At 36.4% G+C, this 23,315-nt stretch overlaps 1 protein-coding gene across 8 annotated transcripts in view; it reads left to right on the top strand.

The window, feature by feature from the left end:
* The window catches only part of Ttbk2 (tau tubulin kinase 2), a 150,659-nt gene that overhangs the window by 3,091 nt on the left and 124,253 nt on the right, over positions 1-23,315 (top strand). For 6 of the 8 annotated variants that reach the window (XM_071608162.1, XM_071608160.1, XM_071608159.1 and 3 more), the window contains exon 1: positions 2,843-2,863. The exons of 1 other annotated variant lie outside the window; for it this stretch is intronic. In XM_071608162.1, the coding sequence (XP_071464263.1) occupies positions 2,844-2,863 (20 nt within the window). In that variant the 5' untranslated portion in view covers position 2,843. Of the gene's footprint in view, positions 1-2,842; positions 2,864-17,949; positions 17,971-23,315 lie in introns of those variants that run through there. One more of the 8 variants, XM_071608158.1, reaches the window with a different exon arrangement.

Raw genomic sequence — 23,315 nt, 5'->3', positions numbered from 1 at the left:
GTAAAGTCTTTTTAATTTGAGACCATGCTGTTTACAATCTTGTGTATTTTCTATTCTTGCAGGATATCTTTATATATATATATATATATATATATATTTTTTTTTTTTTTTTAATTAAACACATTTTAGGCTATCGTACTCCTTTTTTGTTGTTTTTAGCCACGCTTGTTGTAAACAGTAGTGATGGTAGTAACAGTTTTTCTCCTCAGGTTTCGGTGAACAGATCATTTTACACTGATAATACACAGTGCTTTTAAGTTAGATACCATACTCTATATTTAATAAAAGAGACTTTAAATTCATATGAAAAAGTTGAGTCTTTTTAGAGCTAAATTTTGGGGCAAAAGAAAAATATATATTAACTACTAAAAACAGTTTCTGTCCTCGTTAGAATTTGGTGATCTTTTAAATTGTTTTATTTACATAATGTGAATTTCTATTTTGCAAGAAAATTTCATCTTTCTAGAAGGTAATTTTTAATCAGATCTCTTGGTGCATTTTCATTTATATGACTTTAAGTTAAACATAATTATTCCTTTTGTGATTATTATTTTTCTTTCAATACTTGATTGAACCTAGTGCTTATATATTTTTGTGAACATCTTGGACTTTTTTTACCATGATTTTTTCCATTTGCATATAAGATCTTTTTGATGCTTTGGGGTTTTGTTTTGAGACAGGGTCTCACTGTGTTGCCCAGGCTTGTCTTGAACTCCTGAACTCAAGTAATCCTCTTTCCTTATCCTCCCAGGTGGCTAGGATTATAGGCACAGCCACCATGCTCATATTGCTTTGGAATATTGCTAGTTGTTTTTTTAAAAAATCGTTATAGAAATTTGCTTTCACTTCAGAGTAAAAACTCCCAAAGTAAAAAATTAATTGTTCTTTGAGAAGAATTTGGAGTGTAATTAATGTCTCCTGAAGAATGAGAGATAGAAAGTAGCTGCCTGGCTCTTTTTGGTTAAGCTATCAAGATAGAACCTGGCCATGTTTTGAGAGTCAATTATTTATTTAACAGGGGATTTGTGTTTTTATTGCAAATAAGAATCAGGTGATTTTTGTTGTTGTTGTTGTTTTGCTTTTGGTACTGGGGATTCAACCCCGGGGCACTTAACCACTGAGCCACATCCCCAACCCTTTTTTGTATTTTATTTAGAGACACTGTCTTACTGAGTTGCTTAGGGTCTTGCTAAGTTGCTGAAGCTGGCTTTAAACTCTGAATCCTCTGCCTTAGCCTCCTGAGCCATTGAAAAATCAGTATTTTTTTTAATGTTTGAATTAGAATTTTTTTTGCCATTGTATCTATTTTTACTCAAATGCTTTTTTTTTAATTTTAATATTTATTTTTTAATATTTGGCGGACACAACATCTTTGTATGTGGTGCTGAGGATCGAACCCGGGCCGCACGCATGCTAGGCGAGCGTGCTACCGCTTGAGCCACATCCCCAGCCCTCAAATGCTTTTTTAAAAAAATTTTTTGGTTGTTGATGGACCTTTATTTTATTTATTTATATGTGGTGCTGAGAATAGAACCCAGTGCCTCACACATGCTAGGCAAGCGCTCACTGCTGAGCTACAACTCCAGCCCCACCCAAATGCTTTTTATCATGAATATTTTTATATTTGTCTTTTTTCTGCCATTTTAAAGTAATTGCCTTTAAAAAAAATGAGATTGCATTGTTCCCTTTTTGTTCTAGCTATATGATCATCTAAAAACTCTATTTTGTTAATATTTGTCTGACATTTTAGTTTTTCACTTGTGTTGTATATTGTGGATTAATCTTGTACATTTCTGTTTTTTTTTCCCTCTTCCTGGTCCATCAAGTGCCTCAGTTTCTAAAATATCTCAAAATAACTTTATCAACACTTTTCAATGAATGTTATGGCAAAGATAAGAAACTAGGAAAAAATGAAATACCAAGAGAAAAACGTGAGCCATGTCTCTTGTGAAATTTGATTTTAAAAAATAATCTGGAAGCTAAATTACATAGTAACATAGTAAACTAGATTAAGACTTCATCTGCTTGACATCCGGAGCGCTTGAAAAATTTGACGTGTCCAAGACAAAAGTCAACACTCTTTTAAACTTCCTTCGTTCTATAAATAAATGTATCATTAGTCAGTCACCCAAGCTCAAAAATCTTGGTTCCTTGTTTCTCCTGGTTCTACCTACACAAAACCTCTTTTTTCCATTTCTACTGCTACCAGCTTAAATCAGCCTCTCTGACCTTTGGAACAGTGAACTATTGACATTAACTGCATCCATCCATTCACTAAATACTTGCTAATAATCTACCGTGAAATTTTGCTAGGGTTAGAGATTCAGCAGTCAGCAAGACAGAAGTCTCTTCACTGCTGAAGTTTATAGTATAGTGGAAGTGGAAATTTGTGACAAGGAATCATAAGTGTTCCAAGTATTATGAAGGAAAATGTTGATGTGAGCATGTAACAGACAGACCCAAGAGACAGGGAGGTGGATTGAGGGAAGAACTTTATCAGCCAGAGATGATTCTGTATACTCTGTCAGACTGATTCAGAGGTTGGTGAATATATTATAGCTATAATAAGTTAATAATTAAAAATAAATGGTTTTTAAACAAATTAATAAAAATTAAACTTTCACATAATCCTAGAAAAAGCTTTAGAAGAATTTTTTTCAAAATACCTGAGCACTAAATAATTTTAAAGAGTCTACTTCTTCCTCTAATATGGATTTCTACTTTGGGTTCTCCCAGGCTTCAATTGCTTGAGTACTTAATAGGATTCCTTTTTTGTTTCAGAGTCTGTTTGAACCATCTGAAGTTAGAAATAGATATTATCAATAGCCAGAGTGTATATAGTTATGAGAAAGAGATGTTCCAGGTAAGTAGTTATAATGTGTTTGTTGTTAAGAGTCCAGCAACTTATAATTAAGTGAATAATTATTGAATATTGAATATATAATAACTAAATATCTATAAATTTAAAAAATACATTTGTAAATTAGAAAACCTATCTTACCGTATACTGGCACCTAATTTTTGGTCTAGAAATTGAGATTAATATAACCACTACCTCTTAAATTGATAAAGGCTTATTAAACAAATGAATATAAACTGTTAGTTGTGCATCCAGATGAGTTTTTAATCGATTTATGTCTCTATTATGTCATAAGACCTTAAATTAGTTAATTTCTTTTTGCCTCAGTTTTGCTAATTTTAAGTACTTAAAATCTTATTTCAAAAGGTCATTACAGGGAAGGTTCTATGATTTTTCTTTGTCTTACTGGGAGGATCATAGACATTATGCTTTGCTTGGTTAATTTGATTATAGTAGATTTTACTCAAAGAATGCTCGTGGGCTGGGCCTGTAGCTCAGTGGTAGAGTGCTTGCCTCACACGTGAGGCACTGGGTTCGATCCTCAGCACCACATAAAAAGAAATAAAGATTGTGTCCAACTACAACTAAAAAAAATAAAAATAAAGAATGCTCTTATTTAGTGTTTTCCTTACAATCTGGCCATGTAAGTTATACTGTACTTTCTATAAGAAAATAATTTGTTTATGTATTGTTAGTGTTGTAGCCAGGGAGAACTAGGTTGTTTACATTTTGATTCTGTTGTCAGTAACTGTAACCATACTGACTTGTAAAGTTCCTTTTCGCATTTTTTTTTTGTCCTAGATATTGAACCCAGAGATGCTTTGCCACAGAACTACATCTCTACCCTTTCCCCTTTTAAATTTTATTTTGAGATAAGATCTTGCTAAGTTGCTGGGGTCTCGCTAAATTGCTGCCTCAAACTGTGTGCTTCAGCCTCATGAGTGGGATTACAAAAGTGTGCAACCATGCCTGGCTCTCTTCACTTTTTTTTGGTACCATGGATTGAACCCAGGGGTACTTAACCACTGAGCCACATCCTCAGCCCCTTTTATTTTGTATTTTGAGACATTGTGTCACTGAGTTGCTTAGGGCCTTGCTAAATAGCTGAGACTGGCTTTGAACTTGAGATCTTCCTACTTCAGCCTTCTGAGCCACTTCGATGCATGTGCCACTGTGTCTGGCTCTCTTCACTTTTTTTTTTTTTTTTTAATATTTTTATTAGTTGTTGGCAGACTTTTATTGTATTTATTTTATGTGGTGCTGAGAATCAAACCCAGAGCCTCACACATGCTAGGCAAGTGCTCTACCACTGAGCCACACCCCAGCACCTCTTTTCACTTTTAATAGATATGTTACTTTCTTGGATTTATTTATTGGGCTCAGAGAGATTCTGTGCTGCCAGAAGTGTAATTTGCTTCCTGTGAAAGTTTAGAAGGAACAGTTTCAGTGTGAGTGGGGACTGAATTTTCATTCTCTTTTGCTATTATGTCTTCTTACCTTTTTTTTTTTTTGGTACTGGGGAGTGAATCCAGGGGCACTCAACCACTGAGCCACATCCCCGGCCCTTTTTTGTATTTTATTTAGAGACAGAGTCTCACTGAGTTACTTAGGGCCTTGCTAAGTTGCTGAGGCTAGCTTTGAACCTGCGATCCTTCTGCCTTAGCCTCCTTGCACTGTTGGGATTACAGGTGTTCTTACTAATTCTTGAGAGGGCTTCTTGCTATGAGGTAAAAACAAACTGCCACTGGGTTTATCCTATACTAGAACCTTATTTTTGCTGCTTATATAATAGATGCTTTAAAAACTTAGCTGGCATACAGTTTTTGTAAACTTGTATTTATACCTAATCATGTTTTATTTAAAAAAAAAAAACAACAATTTAGTTAATTTTTATAATTTAGAAAGTGTAATATTTTGACTTTTGAGATATATGAGATAGCCATCCTGCATCTCATTTAGTTTTATGTTTTTCATTAAGTTTGAAAAAAATTTAGTCATTTCTTCTGCCCCCACCCCCAGTATGTATTTATTTGGGCCCAATAAATGTATTCAGAAGGTAAAATAATCTATTACAAATGGAAATATACTTTTAAAGACAGTGTGGTTACAAAAATGACATAATAAAATAATAAACAGGTTACCAAATAAAAGGGTAAGTGAGCTCTTTTTTTCACTCCTTCTGGACTCTTTACATATATGTTAGCCCTTGCTGTTATTCCACAGCTTACTAATTCTCTTTTCATTTGTTTTTCTTTTTTTTTCCCTCTGTGTGTTCATTTTGTATATCTTCAAATTAATAATCTTTTCTTCTCGACTGGCTAGTCTAATGCTAATTCTGTCCAGTATATTTTTTCCAGTGTATTTTTCATCTCAGATGAATTCTTTGTACCTCTAGAAAATGGTATGTGCTAGATTTTAAAAATAAATATTTTGGAATTTGTTTTGGGATATAGTTATTTGAAAATAGTTTTGTGCATTCAAGGTCCTGGATATTTAAAGGTCTTTTTCACTCTGGCAAGTGAGTATACAAACTATTGATTATCATATCAGCATCAAGAATGATTCTACCTGCCCTTTCCAGTGGTTCTTTCCTTGGCGTTAACTGCTTCCATTGTCTTTTTTTAAAAATTTTTTGTGGTGCTGGGGATTGAATTCAGGGCCTTGCATGTCTGTACCACTGAGCTACACACCCAGCTTAACTGTTTCCTTACAAGATGAATTTATAAGTACTCCTCTAAAGTCTCATGGAGAACTGGGTATATATAGATCTCCAGAGCTTGCTATCTGTGCAGTTCTCTTGCAAACTTTAGCTTCCTTGGCCTCCCCATACCTCTTAACTCTCAAATAACTGAGACATGTGGGTCCTGTTTGTGTTTTCCATTCCTGTGTTATACCTTAGAAACTTTCGTGGCAGTGACCTGGGGCAATCATAGCGCTTACTTCATTAATTTCCCTTCTGTCATGGATCCTTGTGCTGTGCTGCCTATTACCTAGTGTCTGAAATCCATTGTTTTATGTGTTTTGTCTAGTTTTTTTTTTCTAGTTGTTTAAGATGGGAGGCTAAATTTGGTTCCTATTACTCTCTGGTGGCCAGGAGCTCAAGTAGTGGGGTAGGTATATTTAGATCTCAAAAGGGAGTCATATTTCTCACTTACACTATCACTAGAAATAAATGTATTTTGTGCCCAATATAGCTTCAAGTATATTTTCATTACCTTTAGATACATCATAAGCTTTTTATATTAATGATTCTAAGTCTATACTCATTGAGATTAAAATTATGGGATAAAAATAATTTCTTATATTTTTCTATTGAAGAGCAGAAACATATGCATAGACTTAAAACCATGGTAGTTATTTAATCAGTTTATTACTTCAGTCTGTTGAAATAGTAGCAATAGTCTTCTAACTGAACTTTTACTTGAACTATAATCCCCTTGCCCTCTGAAACAGAAAGAAGTTCATGCTCTTCTTAGTCTGATTATTATCTAAATTCAGTTTACCTTCGAGGACTATGTATTTTTTTTAATATTTATTTTTTAGTTATAGGTGGATGAATATCTTTATTTTATTTTTTTATGTGGTGCTGAGGAACAAACCCAGTGTTTCACGCATGCTAGGTCAGCGCTCTGCCTCTGAGCCACAACCCCAGCCCCAACTATGTATTCTTTTTTTTTTTTTTAATACTTTCATTTTATTTATTTATGTGGTGCTGAGGATCAAACCCAGTCCCTACGCATGCGAGACAAGCGTTCTACAAATACTGAGCCACAATCCCAGCCTGAGGACTATGTACTCTTTCTTCCAATAAGAACTATTTTTCCATTTGGAACATTCTGATCATCTTTCCATGCACTTGTATATTATGCTCATTTATTCTTCTATGCCTTTGCTTCCCTCCTGAATCAGTTAGCTAACTTTTACTTTGAAACAAACTATCCCAAAATTTAGAGTGTAAAACAACGATTGTTTAGTACTTAACAATTTTATGGGTTGGCAATTTAACTGGGCTCACCTGAATAGTTCTTTTGTCTTATCTGGGCTCACTTTTGTGAGGCAGTCAGCTAGTATGTTAGCCTTCTGTCACTGTGAAAAAATACCTGAGAAAAACAACTTAAAGGAGGAAAGATTTATTTTGGCTCACAATTTCAGAAGTGTCAGTGTTTTGTCAGTTGACTCCATTGTTTCTGGGCAGTAAATGCATTATAGTGGAAGGGTGAGGCAAAGCAAAGCTGCTTACCTCATAGCATCCAGGAAGCAAAAAGAAAGGTGGAGGGAGGGAGGAGGAAGAGGAGGATGATGACAAGATAAAGTACCCAAGGCACACCCCCAGGGACCTACTCCTTTCAACTAGGACCTACCTCCTAAAATTTCTACCATTTCCCAGTATCCATTTAGCTATGAATCTATCAGTTGATTAATCCATTGATGAGCTTTGAGTCCTCATGATCCCAATCACTTCCCAAAAGTCCTACCTCTGAACATTATTTTGGGGGGACCACACCTTCAACACGTGGGCCTTTGTGGCATGGGGGTGGGGTGGGGTATGTGAAGTGGATTACAGATCCAAACCATAATAGGGTTTCTTCTTCTGAACCTGGTTTTGAAAACCTGCAAAGGAAGCCAAGCCCAGTGCATAAGTGCTTTTCAAGTTTCTGGGTCATGTTTGCTAATATCCCACGCGGGCCAAAGCAAGTCACGTGGCCAACTCATTTCAGGGATGGAGAAGCTATCTATTGATTGGCGGTAGAACAAGGTCACATTACAAAAAGATATACATACAGGGATGGGAAAAATGTGTTGCTATTACCTAACTTCCTCCACAAATCCTGTTCACCTTATCTAATATGGTAGATTTTGATTATCTTACCCCACATTAACCTCTTTTGTTTTGATTTGCCCTTACAGTTTGATGTTGGTTAACTTTTTAAACATTTTTAACCTATTATACAGAGAATTGCTATTAATTTCTGTTTTTGTATTATGTAACCTATATCAAAAAGTATTTTGGAAATACTGGTTTAACTTTTCTTCTTTAACCTGCTTGTTAGCTCGGGACATCACTATGTATTCTATTTCTTTTTACTCTTCTATGTTTTCATTGCAATTTACTGAAGAGAGTATACATTGAGTTTTTTCATTAACTCTCAGTTATTTGCCAGAGGACTGTGTAATTTCCTTAAATTATATGAGAGGTAAAATACATAATGCTTGTTGAAAGATTTTTCTACATATTAGGAACACAAAGATGAGGACTGGGGATGTAGCTCAGTGGTAGAGTCTTGCCCAATATAAGTTGAAGTGAATAAGTAGATACTCTTGATTTATAGTCTGTTGGGAAGATAGTGTAAATGGTATGCTTGTTTCTAAGGCTTTCTCTGCTCTGAACCTAAATTTCTTCCCCTTGCTCAACTCATAGATTAGCTGTTTTTTTACCATTGTATAGAAGGGACACTCTCCTGCCTCTTAAACTTCTAGATTATTGTTGCCTAACCTATTTTGTGTCTGGATTTTTTCACCTCTGCTTTATATTAGTATTATCTGCTACTGTTCTTTTTTATATATATTTATTTTTTAGTTGTAGTTGGACACAATACCTTTATTTTATTTATTTATTTTTATGTTGTGAGAAACCAGGGCCTCGCATGTGCCAGGCGAGTGCTCTAGCACTGAGCCACAACCCCAGCTCTGCTACTGTTCTTTTTATGAAAAATGTTAATCATAGAGTACAAAAACATGTGTGTAGTTTAAAGAATAATTACAAAGCCAAGTGTTCAAGAAAGAGAACATTGCCAGCATCTCAGAAGCCTGTTCCTGTTCTTAACTACCTTCTTTACCCCAAAGTTGTCGTTTTTTTGTAATAATCATATCTTTAGTTTTCTTTATAAACTTCTACCTGTATTTGCATTGCTATTTAATATAGTTGGGTTGTAACTTAGTGTTTTTTGAGTGGTGCTGGAGATTGAACACAGGGCCTTGCACATGCTAGGCAGGTGCACTAACTAACATTGAGCCACATCTCTAACCCTTGTAACTTATTTTTTTAATGTGGTTTTGCATTACTTTTATGTTTTTTATTTTTGGTTATAGATTGATATAATACCTTTATTTTATTTATTTTTATGTGGTGCTGAGAAACAAACCTAGTGCCTCACACATGCTAGGCAAGTACTCTATCACTGTGCCACAACCTCACAACCCCCTTGTAATTTATTTTTGAAATTTATATAAAAGGACTCATATTGTGTGAATAATTTTGCCTTGCTTGATTTTTTTATTTTTTATTTTATTTTATTTTAGAGAGAGAGAGAGAGAGAGAGAGAGAGAGAGAGAATTTTTGATATTTATTTTTTAGTTATCGACGGACACAACATCTTTGTTTGTATGTGGTGCTGAGAATCGAACCCAGGCCGCACACATGCCAAGCGAGCGTGTCACTGCTTGAGCCACATCCCCAGGCCAATTTTTTTTTTTTTTAAATTACAGTTCTGGAGGTTATTTGTGAGACTCATTCATATAGTTCAGTTGTAGTAGTATTAGTTTTTTTTTTAAATTTTTATTGTTGGTTGTTCAAAACATTACATAGTTCTTGACATATCATATTTCACACATTTGATTCAAGTGGGTTATGAACTGCCATTTTTACCCCGTATACAGATTGCAGAATCACATCGGTCACACATCCACTATTTTACATATTGCCATACTAGTGTCTATTGTATTCTGCTGCCTTTCCTATCCTCTACTATCCCCCCTCCCCTCCCCTCCCATCTTCTCTCTCTACCCCATCTACTGTTAGTTTTTGTGGCAGATAGGATAATGGCCCCCAAAGATGTTCACTTCCTAATCCCTGAAACCTGCGAATAAGTTACTTCATATGGCAAAAGGGACTGAGTGTGTGTGAATAAATTAAGGTTATTGAGAGGAGAGGATTTTCCTTGTTTATCCAGGTGGATCCAGTGTCACAGGGAAGTGTATATTTTGTCGGAGAGAAATAAGGAGATGTCGGGCTGGGGATGTGGCTCAAGCGGTAGCGCGCTCGACTGGCATGCGTGCGGCCCGGGTTCGATCCTCAGCACCACATACAAACGAAGATGTTGTGTCTGCCAATAACTAAATAATAAATATAAAAAAAAAAAAAGAAATAAGGAGATGTGACTGTGTGTGTATCTGTGTGTCAGAGAGGAGAGGGAGGAAGGGAGAGAGATTGAGATTTGAAGATGTTACATTAACTGGCTTTAAAGATGAAGGATGGGACCATGAGCCAAAGAAAATTCAGGCAGCTTCTAGAGTTGGAAAAGGTGAGGAAATGAATTTTCCATTGAGCCTCTGGAGGAAATGTAGTCTTGCTTACAAATTTATTTTTAACTCAATTAAAGTCTGGACTTCTGACCTCCAGAACTGTAAGATTATAAATTTGTGTTGTATTTGTCATAATTTGTTATGGAAACAATAGGAAACTAACAAAATTTTCTGCTGTATGAATGTACTACATTTCATCCATTCTTCTCTTGCTGGCCATTTGGGTTGTTTATGGACAGTGTGACTATGAATATTCTTGTTTCCATTTCCTGGTGCACATGGGAGATGAGATATTGGGTCACAGAGTATGCATATCTTCCGCTTTATAACACAAAATTGCATAGCAACACTAGTGGTATAAAAGATTTCTCACTTTTTTTAAAAAAAACATATTTTTGATATTAGCTATGATAATACTTTCCTTTATGTAGGTGGATAATTCAAAGTTTGCTTCAAGTCAAAACACATTTGGGAACTAACTTATGCTTTCTCCAGTGTAGAGATGGCATTGGTTTATTTTTATTTCCTTTTGAACAACTAATTTTTGTATTAACTTTAAAAACAAAATTATAACAATGAAAATGTTATAATTTGTGATTACAGTTGTAGAATAATAATTTTCTCCTTCTGACAAAAGCATTTTTATGTAATTTTGGTAAGTAGTAGTTATTTAATAGGTTCAATTCTGGATCTCCATGTAAATATCATTTCCTTTCATTAGTATTCAAACAGTACAGGGACTGTTTTGGACAGTATTATGTCTGTGAATGTGACTATTTCTCCTGTTGGTTAAGACTAGACTACCTTATTCAAATTCTGGTTATTGGGCCTGTCATCTAACTTCTCTGTGCCTCATTTTCCTCATCTATTAAAAAAAAAAGGATAACAATAGTAGCTAAAGATTTAAAATATTAATATGTAATATATATGTGTGAATATATGTGTGTGTGTGTGTGTATTTATTACAGTGCCTAGCACACTGTCCTCAACAAATGTTAGTCATTATTTATGTCATCTTTAACAAACCTATTAAGTCTCAAGTTTTTAAATTAATTTCATGAAATTAATTATTTTCAAGTTACTATAAATGGCATATTTGTTGCTCAATTTAGGTTTTTATAGGTGTTACACATCTGGGACAATGGGACAAAATTTATTAATTTTTATTTTGTGAAGCATCTCTGAAGTTAAAAGAAGTAAATTTACTGTGGTATTATGTTAATTTCTCAGACAATACTTTTATAGGGAGTTCTCTTTTTTAAGAGAATATTGTTTTAGTTGTAGATAGACACATATCTTTGTTTTTAAATTTAATTTAATTTTATTTAAAAAAATATTTTTTTAGAGAGAAGAGAGAGAATTTTTTTTTAATATTTATTTTTTAGTTTTTCGGCAGACACAACATCTTTCTTTGTATGTGGTGCTGAGGATCGAACCCGGGCCGCACGCATGCCAGATGAGCGCGCTACCGCTTGAGCCACATCCCCAGCCCTTAATTTTATTTTTATATGGTGCTGAGGATCGAACCCAGTGGCCCACACATGTGATGCAAGTGCTCTACCACTGAGCCATAGCCCCAGCCCCTATAGGGAGTTCTCTTTATAGTTTCTTGTCTCATTTAATCTAGTTTGTTTGTTTATTTGTTTTTGCAGTGCTGCATATCAATCCGAGGGCTTCATGCATTTTAGGCAAAGGCTATACCACTAAGCTATATTCCCATCCTGATTTATGTTTTTTGACATTCTTACATAATTTTTGGGAGGGTGTGCTGAGATACATCCCCAACCCTTTTTATTTTTTATTTTGAGACAGGGTCTAAGATGCCCAGGTTGGGCTGGGGTTGTGGCTCAAGTGTTAGAGTACTCGCCTAGCATGTGTGAGGAGCTGGGTTCTATCCTTAGCACCACATAAAAATAAATTAAAGATATTATATCCACCTAAAACTAAAAAATAAATGTTAAAAAAAAATGCCCAGGCTGTCATTCAACTTGTGATCCTCCTGCCTCAGCCTCCCGAATTGCTGGGATTACAGGTGTGCATACCATTCCTGGTTCTTATACAATTTTTTAAACATTTCCCTTTATGCCTGTTATCATTTTTGCTGTTGTTGCTGTTGTTCTCCCTTTATCTTTTTCTTATCTTTCTGTTGTATGTATATATGTGAGTCTATGTGACTTAAATTATGTGTAGTTTAAGGTCTCATTTTGAGCTGATTAATTAACTTCACCAAATACCTGTTGATTTACTGCTATGCGTAATAATTGGTATGGCAGAAGATATAATGATTGTGATATGGTCTTCTTATTAAAGGTGTTTGTAGTGTAGGGTATTGTCAGTGTTTGCTTATTAATTCTTGCCTATATTCTTCACAGCCTTTTTCTGTCTAGCAAATGTTCAAGTGATTTTTTCACCACATGTTATTTTATATTTACAAGTTGAATCTCTATTTAACTTGTTCTGTCCATATTTTGATCCTCTTAGGGTCTGTTTTGGTAACATCTCCAGATTTAGCATCATTGACAGAATTCATTAGTATGGTATTTACGCCCTACTTTAAGTTATTAGTTGTACTGAAAAAAGGAATCCAAGTGATTATTATTTTTGAAAATATTTTTAGTTGTAGTTGGACACAATACTTATTTTTATTTTATTTATTTTTTATGTGGTGCTGAAGATCGAACCCAGGGCCTTCCATGTGCTAGGCAAGTGCTTTGCCGCTGAGCCACAACCCCAGCCCCTCAAGTGATTATTGACAGCACTGATTTTGCAACCAAGTTACATTAATTTTTTAGGTATAATCCATGATTTAGAATAAAAAGGGTACGGGTACCTGTAGTCACATACAGCTTTGAGAAACTAATGCCCCATGTCCTGGTGTTTAGTTATCTATATTATTGTATAGTATATTATCCAAAACTCAGTGTTTTAAAACAACAACATTTATTATCTTTCAGTCTTTGTGAGCCATGATTTTGGGTGTAATTCAAGTTTGTACTCTGTATCAGGATCGTCTACATACTGCAGAGTAGTCTGCAGCCATCACAAGGCTAAACTGAGGAAGGATCTCTTTCCAAGTTCATTTTGATAGTGGTTGGCAGGATTCAATTTCTGTGTGTTACTAAACTAAGTGCCTTAGTTTCTGGTTAGTTGTTGATACCTGATATAAGCAGAATCATATATTATTCTAGCAGAAGCTGCCTGAGTTCTTTGCCATGTGGGTTTTTAATGGGGCAAAATGGCTGTTGAGGGCCACAGCTGAGTTGGGATGATGCATGGCATTTTTGCCAGAAGTAGTGGTTGAGAGGTGACGCCAGCGAGTTCTCGCGGAGTTCCCGTTGAGTTCCAGTTGAGCTCTCGCGGGGATTCTCGGAGAGTTCCCATTGGTTGGGGAAGTGCCAGAGGAGGGATATTTCCGGTTGCTGGTTCCTGGATGAGCCGCGTGGCGTTCGAGAGAATTCCCGGGGAGCGTGTGGAGTGTGCTGGTGGAGTTCAGAAATAAAGTTTGTTCCTGCTTCAGTGGCTCGTGATTTGTGCCCAGCCAGACTGCGGCATTTGGCGGCCCGTTCGGGGAACGCCCGAAGCTCGGGGGTAAGTGAAATTGCTCGCCCCTAAGGGAAGGCGAGAGAATGGATGACCATTTCAAAAAACAATGTGTTCTTGTTTTGATTTGTTTTCTTTTTGTTTCAAGCTGCCTATCCCTAGAACTTTCTCAGGCAAACTGGGAAAAATGGTTGGCTCAAGGTTTGAAGTTGTTCACCCCTGAGGAAGAGATAGAAATAGACCGCAAATGCACATGTCAAGAAAATAGGAAAATTGATACAACAATTTTTTGTTCCGTTTTTGTTTCATTCTGTTTCGGTTTTGTTTTGTGTTATCTTATTGGGTTGCGTTATCTTTATAGTAGATTAGAAATTAGTAAAAAACAAACTGAAAGAGTGTTAAGTAAATTGTTAGAGGTTCAGACCATGGAGAAAGACACTTTAGATCAAGCAAAAGAGAAGGTCTCTCGAGCTAGTCAGAGGAAGAAAATTTAAAGGAAAAGGGGTTATTAGGCAAAAAGCTACAACAGGAGGCTGCTACTAACACCGTTCTATCACCAGAGGGCTTAATTCAACCAACAGCTCCACCTATAGAGATAGCTGAGTGGCCCTCAACCCCCGTAGTTGATAGATGGCATCCTGAGACAGGACCTCAAAGATTAGCATGCCCTGTACTTGAGCAGGCAGGAGGGCAGCGAATTCACCGTGCTTTAGATTTCAAAACAGTGAAGCAGTTAAAAGGAGGCTGTAACAACCTATGGTCCTCAAGCACCCTTCACTGTAAGCATGGTCGAATCCATTACCAACTTGGACATGATGCCAGCAGATTGGGCTAGCATGTGTAAATCTGTGCTAAATGGAGGACAATATTTGTTATGGAAGGTTGCCAATGAGGAATTTTGCATGGAGATGGCTAGGCGAAATGCAGCAGCCGGTTACCCTCAAAGAAATCTAGATATGTTGTTAGGAAAAGGACCTTATGAGGGTCAATGGCAACAAATTGAATATGATCCTGCTATATATGCACAAATTGCTGCAGATGCAGTTAGGGCATGGAAGACTTTACAAAGACATGGAGATTTACAAGGTCAATTGTCTAAGGTAATACAGGGAACTAATGAACCTTACGCTGAATTTGTAGATAGGCTTATTCAAACAGCTACCAGAGTTTTTGGGGATACAGAACAAGCAATGCCATTAATTAAACAACTGGCTTATGACCAAGCAAATCGTTGGTGTAGAGAGGTCATTAGACCATGGAAACATGGAGATTTAAACACATATATTAAATTATGTAGAGACATTAATGAACAAGGGCAAGTCTTGGCAGCTGCAGTACAACAGGCTTTAGATGCCAGGCCAAAAACATGCTACAATTGTGAACAAACAGGACATTTTAAAAGGAATTGCCCCTTAGGAGGAGGGTTTAACAAAACTAGGTATCAAAGGAATTGAATACCAGGTATTTGCCCACGATGCCGTAGGGGGAGACATTGGGCTAATGAATGCCATTCTCAAACCACCATAGAGGGTACTCCGTTATCAAAAAACGGACAAGGACCAGGTGTTTACCCACGATATCGTGGAGAAAGGCATCGGGCTCCATTGCCAAAAAACGGACAGGGGAGCACAATGCTCCGGGAATCCCTGCGAGAGCTCAACTAGAACTCAACGGGAACTCCGCGAGAACTCGCTGACGTCACCTCTCAACCACTACTTCTGGCAAAAATGCCATGCGTCATCCTGACTCGGTTGTGGCCCTCAACAAATGGCAGCTTGCTTCATGTGAACAAGCAAGTGGAAAAAGCCAGAAAGGGAATGTGAACAAAATAGATTTTGCAGTTTTTATAACCTATCTGGGAAGTGACATCTTCTCATTTGTCTATTTCTTTAGAGGCAAGTAACTAGAATCCGGTACACTACTGGGTGGATATGGGGTGGGGCAGTTTGGAGGGGAGGGGATCAATAGCAGGAGATAAGGATCATTGGAACCTATTTTAAAAGCAGTCTACCACATCCTGGGTATTGTATGGGATTCTAGACCTTCCCTTATTGTTTAGTTCCTAATTGGGATAGGTCCAAGATTTATTTCAGTTGAGGTTTTTTTTTTTTTTTAATATTTTTTAGTTGTAGATGGACACGATACCTTTATTTTATTTATTTATTTTTGTGTGGTGCTGAACCCATGCCTCACACATGCCAGGAAAGCGCTCTACCACTGAGCCACAACCCCAGCCCCTATTTTAGTGAAGGCTATCCAGCATATCATTTTGTTCCATGATATTTCCACTAACAAGTTAGAGTGAGATAGTGATCAACTATTTGTCTTTTATAATTACATCTGAGTACTTAGTAGTCTTATTTAAAATTCAAACTTCCTGGGGCTGGGCTTGTAGCTCAGTGGTAGAGCGCTTGCCTCACATGTACAAGGCCCTGGGTTCAATCCTCAGCACCACATAAAAATAAATAAATAAATAAAATAAAAGTATTGTTTAAAAAAAAATTCAAACTTCCTTTTTATTGTGGTAAAGTACATATAAGATTTACCATTTTAGCCATTTTTAGTGAATATTTCGTTGATATTAAGTGCATTCACATTGTTGTCTAACTATCACCATCATTCATCTCCAGAACTTATTCATCTTTCCAAATGGAAACTCCTTACATTAAACACTAACTCCCCATTCCTTTTCCCTGTAGCCTTCTGCAGCCGCCCTTCTACTTTGTTTATGAACTTGACTGTTCTAGGTATCTATTATGTGTGGAATCATTAACATTTGCCCTTTTGTTCTGGCTTATTTCACTTAGCAGGATGTTTTCAGTGGTTTTATCCATGTTGTAGCATGCTTGAGAATTCCCTCCCACTTTTTCCTTTTTTGAGGTGCTAATAATCAAACCTAGTGTGTTCTACCACTGAGCTTCATCCCCAACCCTTTTTTTTTTTTTTTCCCCAGTCAGGTTGTTGCTGAATTGCCCTGGTTGTCTTTGAACTTGCCATCCTCCTGCCTCAGCCTTCTGAGTCACTGGGGTTACAGGCATATGTCACTGTGTCTGGGAAGCATATGTCACTGTGTCTGGGAAACCCAGGGCCTTCTGCATGCTAGGCAAGCAGTTCAATCACTGAGCTACATCTCTACCAACTCCTTCCTTTTTAAGATTGAATAATATTCCATTGTTTGCATATACTACATTGCTTGTCATTCATCTGCTGATGAACCTTGATTTGCTTAATTTTTTTTTAGTTGTAAATGGACATTTATTTATTTATTTATTTGGTGCTGAGGATTGAACACCACAGGGCTTTGGGCATGCAAGGCAAGCACTCTACCTACTGAGCTACATATTTATATGTAGCTGAGAATCGAACCCAGTGCCTCACACATGCTAGGCAAGTGCTCTATCACTGAGCCACAACCCTAACCCCTCCTGGAGCCTTTTGATCTAGTCCAATTTGGAATGTTGTTTTGCTGGCCTGTTATATAGCTGTCATCTTGAACTCTGCCTTTACAATAATATTATTCAGGAGATTTTATTATTATTAGTTTTTACTCTTATGGTGGATTCTTTTCTGCTGGGCTCTCATTTAATTTAATTTCTCCCTCCCTCCCTCCCTCTCTCTCTCTCCTTCCCTCCCTCTCTCTCTCCCTCCCTCCCTCCCTCCCTTCCTATTTTTTTATGGCACTGGGAATTGAACAGGGATGTTCTACAACTGAGCTCTAATAACCCCAACCCTTTTTTAAAAATATTTTTTTAGTTGTAGGTGAACACACAATATCTTTATTTATTTTTATATGGTGGTAAGGATTGAACCCAGTGCCTCACACGTGGAGGCAAGTGCTCTACAACTAAGCTACAGCCCCAGCCCAACCCTAGCCTCTTTTCTGTTTTGAGACAGGGGCTTGCTAAGTTGTCCAGACTGGCATTGAATTTGGAATCTTCCTGCCTCAGCCTCTTGGGTTGCTAGGATTATAGGAGTGTGCCACTGCGCCTGGCTTCCCATGTAGTTTGCTTTCTTATTTATATCCTTTTTAAAAAAATATTTATTTTTTAGTTTTTGGTGGTCACAATATCTTTATTTTATTTTTATGTGATGCTGAGAATCGAACCCAGTTCCTCACGCATGCTAGGCAAGCACTCTACCACTTGAGCCACATCCCCAGCCCCTATGTCCTTTTTTTAATATTTATTTTTTAGGTGTAGATGGACACAACACAATGCCTTTATTTTTATGTGGTGCTGAGGATGGAACCCAGGTCCTGCCTGTGCTAGGTGAGTGGTCTACCATTGAGCCACAATCCCAGCCCTTATTTATATCCTTTTTGGGGAATGCATTCTCTAGTAACATCCTGAGGGAAGATATGGAAAGCGAAAATTTTAAAACCTTAAATGTTTCAATATATTCTTCCTTCATATACTTGAGAGTTTGACTGAGTATAGAATTCTATGTTGGGAATAATTTTCCATAAGACTTTTGAGGGTGGTGCCTTATTGTTTTCTAATATTAAACCATAGAGAAATCTATAGTCATTCTGATTCTTTGTATGGCCTTTTTTTTCTCTTCCTCCATAGAAAATAAAGAATTTTCTCTTCCTGAAAAAAAATTGCAGATGTTCTGATATTTTTCTGATTTGTAAGTTATTTTGTTGGATACTTGATGTATCTAATCAGAAAACTTGAGTATTTAAAATTGGGGAAATTTCACGAGTTACTTTGATGATGTCTTTACTTATTTTTCTTCTTTTTGACCTTTTATTTTCAAAGTTGTGTTATTGTCTAGGCTTCAAGTTGGTTGTCTCTGTTAAGCAAAGAATTGAAGAAGGGAACACAAAGATAGTAAGCAAACACCAGGTTTATTGCAAGAGCAAAAGTAACAAAGTATCAGGGGTGTGAGTTCCAGAGCTAGGAGTCTAATAGGAAAGTACTGACTTGTTTTTTTTAAGAGCTTTGAGTTTTCCTCCCCTTTTTATCTCTTCTCCTCTCCATGCTCTTCTTATTATTGCCCATTGAACACCTCAGGTCTTAATCTTTTTATGGATCCCCCTGCTTGTGTGCAGGACACTGAAGTGTCTGCCTGATTGGGTCCCTTGCTCATGTCCATGAGCACTTTCATCAGCTAGGAAGCTGACCTTATTGGGGGACACTCTTTATGCTCTTACTGTCTGGATCATCCCCAAACTTCCTCATTTGCCATCTTGCTCTGACTGCCTGTGCAGTTCTAAATCTTGCTCAATTGAACCTTCTTATTTTGGTTGAACTCAGGGGCGCTTTACCATTGAGTTACATCCCTAGCTCTTGTTATTTTTAAATTTGAGACAGGATCTTACTAAGTTGCTGAGAGTCTCACTAAGTTTCTGAGGCTGGCCTTGAACTTGGAATCCTGCTTCAGCATCCCAAGTTGCTGAGATTACAGGCATGTGCCACCACACGCAGTCCATCTTTTCCTTAGAGAGATACGTGACTATCAGTTTCTGAGAGCTGAGAGGGGGAAGAAACTGAGATATTCATATTTATTAAGTTATAGTTTACTTAATTTCCTTTTGTTCAAGTCTGGTACTCTTTTCCCAACAATGCATGGTATCCCAGAGACCTTCTATTTTTACCTTTTTCTGTGTGTCATCTTATGGATTTCTGTTGTGGTGGGGAAAGGGCAGTCTCTTAGCTGTGTGTAGCAGGAGAGAAGATCTTGGGATCTAACATCTTGGGATCCACTATCTAATTCCTGAGCTTTGTGGATTTGTAGTATAAATAAGGTTACTTTTTGGTTTTCTCCACTTCTGATGTGGATTCAGGTTTCTTGGGCTCATTAGTTTCTTCTTATATGTCTCTCCAGCTTCAATCCTTGTATTATTGTCACCTCTTTTCCTGTATGGTTATTCCTTCGAAATTTAGGCTAAAGAACAATGCATGGCATATATAGTATGTTTTCAGTAAATACTTGATGAATGGATAAATGTTTACATTGCCTTTCTAAGACCAACTAATCAGTGATGGTATCCTTTCCTTTTGGCCTAGCCTCTGACTTGGCATCCTCTGCAACTTAGTGTGTCAGGGTGCCCTGGATCTCAAATCTTTTTGTCACCATTGTCCTAAAACCATACACTTACTCAATTTGGTATTTCCTACAGTTATTAGCAGGGTACTCATAAATTGAGACAGGGTCTTCCTAAATTGTCAAGCCTGGCCTAGAACTTGAGATCCTTCTGCCTCAATCTCTATAGGAGCTGGGATTAGAGACATATGCCACTGTGTTCAGCCAAACATTTGTTTATTAAAAGAATGATTGCTAAAAGTTCAGATTGTAGGGCTGGGGATGTGGCTCAAGCGGTAGCGCGCTCGCCTGGCATGCGTGTGGCCTGGGTTCGATCCTCAGCACCATATACAGCCGAAAACTAAAAAATAAATATTAAAATTCTCTCTCTCTCTCTCAAAAAAAAAGTTCAGATTGTAGAATTTTATGTAAATGTTTTCTCATTCAAATAACTTTGTATGCCATAAATTAGGATTATTTTTTTAAATATTTATTTTTTAGTTGTAGTTGGACACAATACCTTTATTTATTTATTTTTATGTGGTGCTGAGGATCGAACCCAGGGCCTCACATGTGCCAGGCGAGTGCTCCACCACTGAGCCCCAGCCCCAGTCCTAGGATTATTAATAGTAAAAATATGATTAAAAATATATCTCTTTATTACATAATCTAATCATTGTCAAACTCATTGGTCTCAGGGTCTCTCACCAATCTTAAAAATTATTAAGATCCTAAAGACTTTTTCTTCTTTTAATATGGATTTATATGTATTGATGGTTACTATATTAAACCTGAAAAGTTCTAAATGTATTTATTTTATGATAACAGCAATACACCTATCATATGTTAACTATTTTCCAAAAAGAAAAGCAAATTGATAAGATGAGTGGTAATGTTTTACATTTTTTCAAATCTCTTTGATGTGTGGCATGAGAGAAGGCACCTGGATTTTCATAATTAACTTTCAGTATGTTGCAATATGTTGCTTTGGTTGAAGTACATGAAGAAAATATGTCCTCATTTAGGTACACAGCTGTAAAAAAGATTATTTTAGTTTACTTTTCAAAAAATTGTGGGATTTTCTTAATTAAAATTTCTTTTTAAAATTAATATTTGAATGCTGGGCATGGTGGCGCATGCCTATAATCCCAGTGGCCTGGGAGGCTGAGGCAGGAGGATCACAAGTTCAAAGCCAGCCACAGCAAAAAGGGAGGTGCTAAACAACTCAGTGAGAACCCTGTCTCTAAATAAAATACAAAATAGGGCTGGGCATGTGGCTCAGTGGTCAAGTGCCCCAGCGTTCAATCCCTGGTACCAAAAAATAAATAAAAAAATATTAATATTTGAAATTTTGACTTTTGTTGTTGTGGTGATATTGGTGATTAAACCTGAGGCCTCAACATGCTTGGCAAACACTACTATTGAGCTATACCCCTGGCCCTAAATAGACTATTTTTGGTCTATAATTCTGAGTTCTAACACATGAATAGATTCAGGCAAACCCTCATGGCAGTTATAATAACCATTCATAATAGCTCATAAGTATTCATGAATAGCTCCAACACCTCCAGACAGTCCCATCATCCTATCCCTTTTGTAGTCCTACCTTCACCCTCTTGCCAGTCCTTGGCAAATTTATAAGACAAAACTATAGTTTTGTTTTATAAATGTAACCATACAGTGTGTAACTTTTTTGAGACTGACTAGTTATGTCAAACATCTTTTCATATATTTGTTTTTTTAAATCAAAATGTTTACTGATGATTCATGAGTTTATTTGTAATCAGTATATCCTTTTGATGACATGCTGTTTGTCTTTTGCCCATTAGCCAAATATTTGGTCACTTGTTCTCTTACTATTGAATTTTAAGGGTTCTCTAAGGTTCAGATATAAACTGTTGATTTACAGATGTTTTCTCCCAGACGTTAGCTTATTTTTTCAATCTCTTAATAGCATCTTTTACAATATAAAGTTGGGAATTTTGGTGAGTATCAGTTTATCAGGGTTTTTTTTTTTTATGAATTGTACTTTTCTTGTCATGTCTAAGAACTCTACATAACTCCTGGTCACAGATTTTTCTCACAAATTTATTACTTAAAGTTATATATTTTATATTTACATCTGTGATATATTATTGTGACTTAAGTTGTGTGTAAGGTGTGAAGTTCAGATTAAGTTTCAATTTTTTACATGTGCATATAAAATTGTCCTAAAATCATTTTTGAAAATATTATCTTTTCTGTATTGAATTGCCTTTGCATGTTTGGCAAATATCAGGTGACCCAGAAGATGCAAATTCATAGGGGCAGAAAAAGATTAATGATTGCCACAGGCTAGGAGGAAGTGACTGCTGATAGGTATTGGGTTTCTTTTCTTTTCTTTTCTTTTTTGGTATCTGGTAAACTCAGGTAAACTCAATCTCTGAGGCACATCCCAGCCCTATTTTGTATTTTATTTTCTTATTTTTTGTGGTGCTGGAAATTGAATCCAGGGCCTCGTGTCTGTAAGGCAAGCGCTCTACCAACTGAGCTATATCCTCAGCCCTGTATTTTTATTTAGAGACAGTGTCTCACTGAGTTGCTTAACGCCTCAATTTTGCTGAGCTTGGCTTTAAACTCTTTTTTTTTTTTTTTTAAAGAGAGAGAGAATTTTTTTTTTAATATTTATTTTTTAGTTTTCGGTGGACACAACATCTTTGTTTGTATGTGGTGCTGAGGATCAAACCCGGGCCGCACACATGCCAGGTGAGTGCGCTACCGCTTGAGCCACATCCCCAGCCTGGCTTTAAACTCTTGATCCTTCTGCCTTAGCCTCCCAAGCTGCTAGGTAACAGATGTGTGCCATCATGCCCAGTGGTATGGGATTTTTTCCTGGGGAGGTAAAAAATGTGCTAGAATTAATAGAAGGGATGGTTATACAATCTTGTGTATATACTATAAGCCACTAAATTGTACACTTTAAAATTCTGAATTTTATAGTATGTGAATTAAGTGTAAACTTTTTAAAAAGCTTGAAGTATTTATAGGGTCTGTTTCTAAACTCTTTTAAAAAAATTTTTTTAGACGTTTATGGACCTTTATTTTGTTCATTTATTTATATGCGGTTCTGAGACTCGAACTCAATGCCTCACACATATGAGGCAAGCGCTCTACCACTGAGCCACAAACCCAGCCCCCTGTTTTTTAAACTCTTTATTGTATTTAATTTATTTTTCTGTTCCTTTGTCGTTAGCTCACTTTTTGATTACTCTACCTATTTAGAATAAGTCTTAAAATCATGTTGTAGAGTTCCTCCAAATTCATTATTTTTCAACAGTATTTTGGCCTATCCACATAATTTTCTTTTGGTAATACTGGGGATGGAACACAGGGCACTCTACCACTGAACTATATCCCCAGCACTTTTTATTTTTTGTTTTTATTTTTTTTAATTAAAAAAATTAGTTTGTAGATGAAATCAATACCTTTATTTAATTAGTTAACTTATTTTAATTTTTAAAAATATTTTTTAGTTGTCAATGGACCTTTATTTTATTTATGTATATGTAGTGCTGAGAGTCAAACCCAGTGTCTCACACATGCTAGA

This window comes from Marmota flaviventris, chromosome 2 (assembly GCF_047511675.1).
Source record: "Marmota flaviventris isolate mMarFla1 chromosome 2, mMarFla1.hap1, whole genome shotgun sequence".
Classification (NCBI taxonomy): Eukaryota; Metazoa; Chordata; class Mammalia; order Rodentia; family Sciuridae; genus Marmota; species Marmota flaviventris.
The sequence above is the reverse complement of the archived record's forward strand: the minus strand, read 5'-3'. Positions and strand labels throughout refer to the sequence as shown.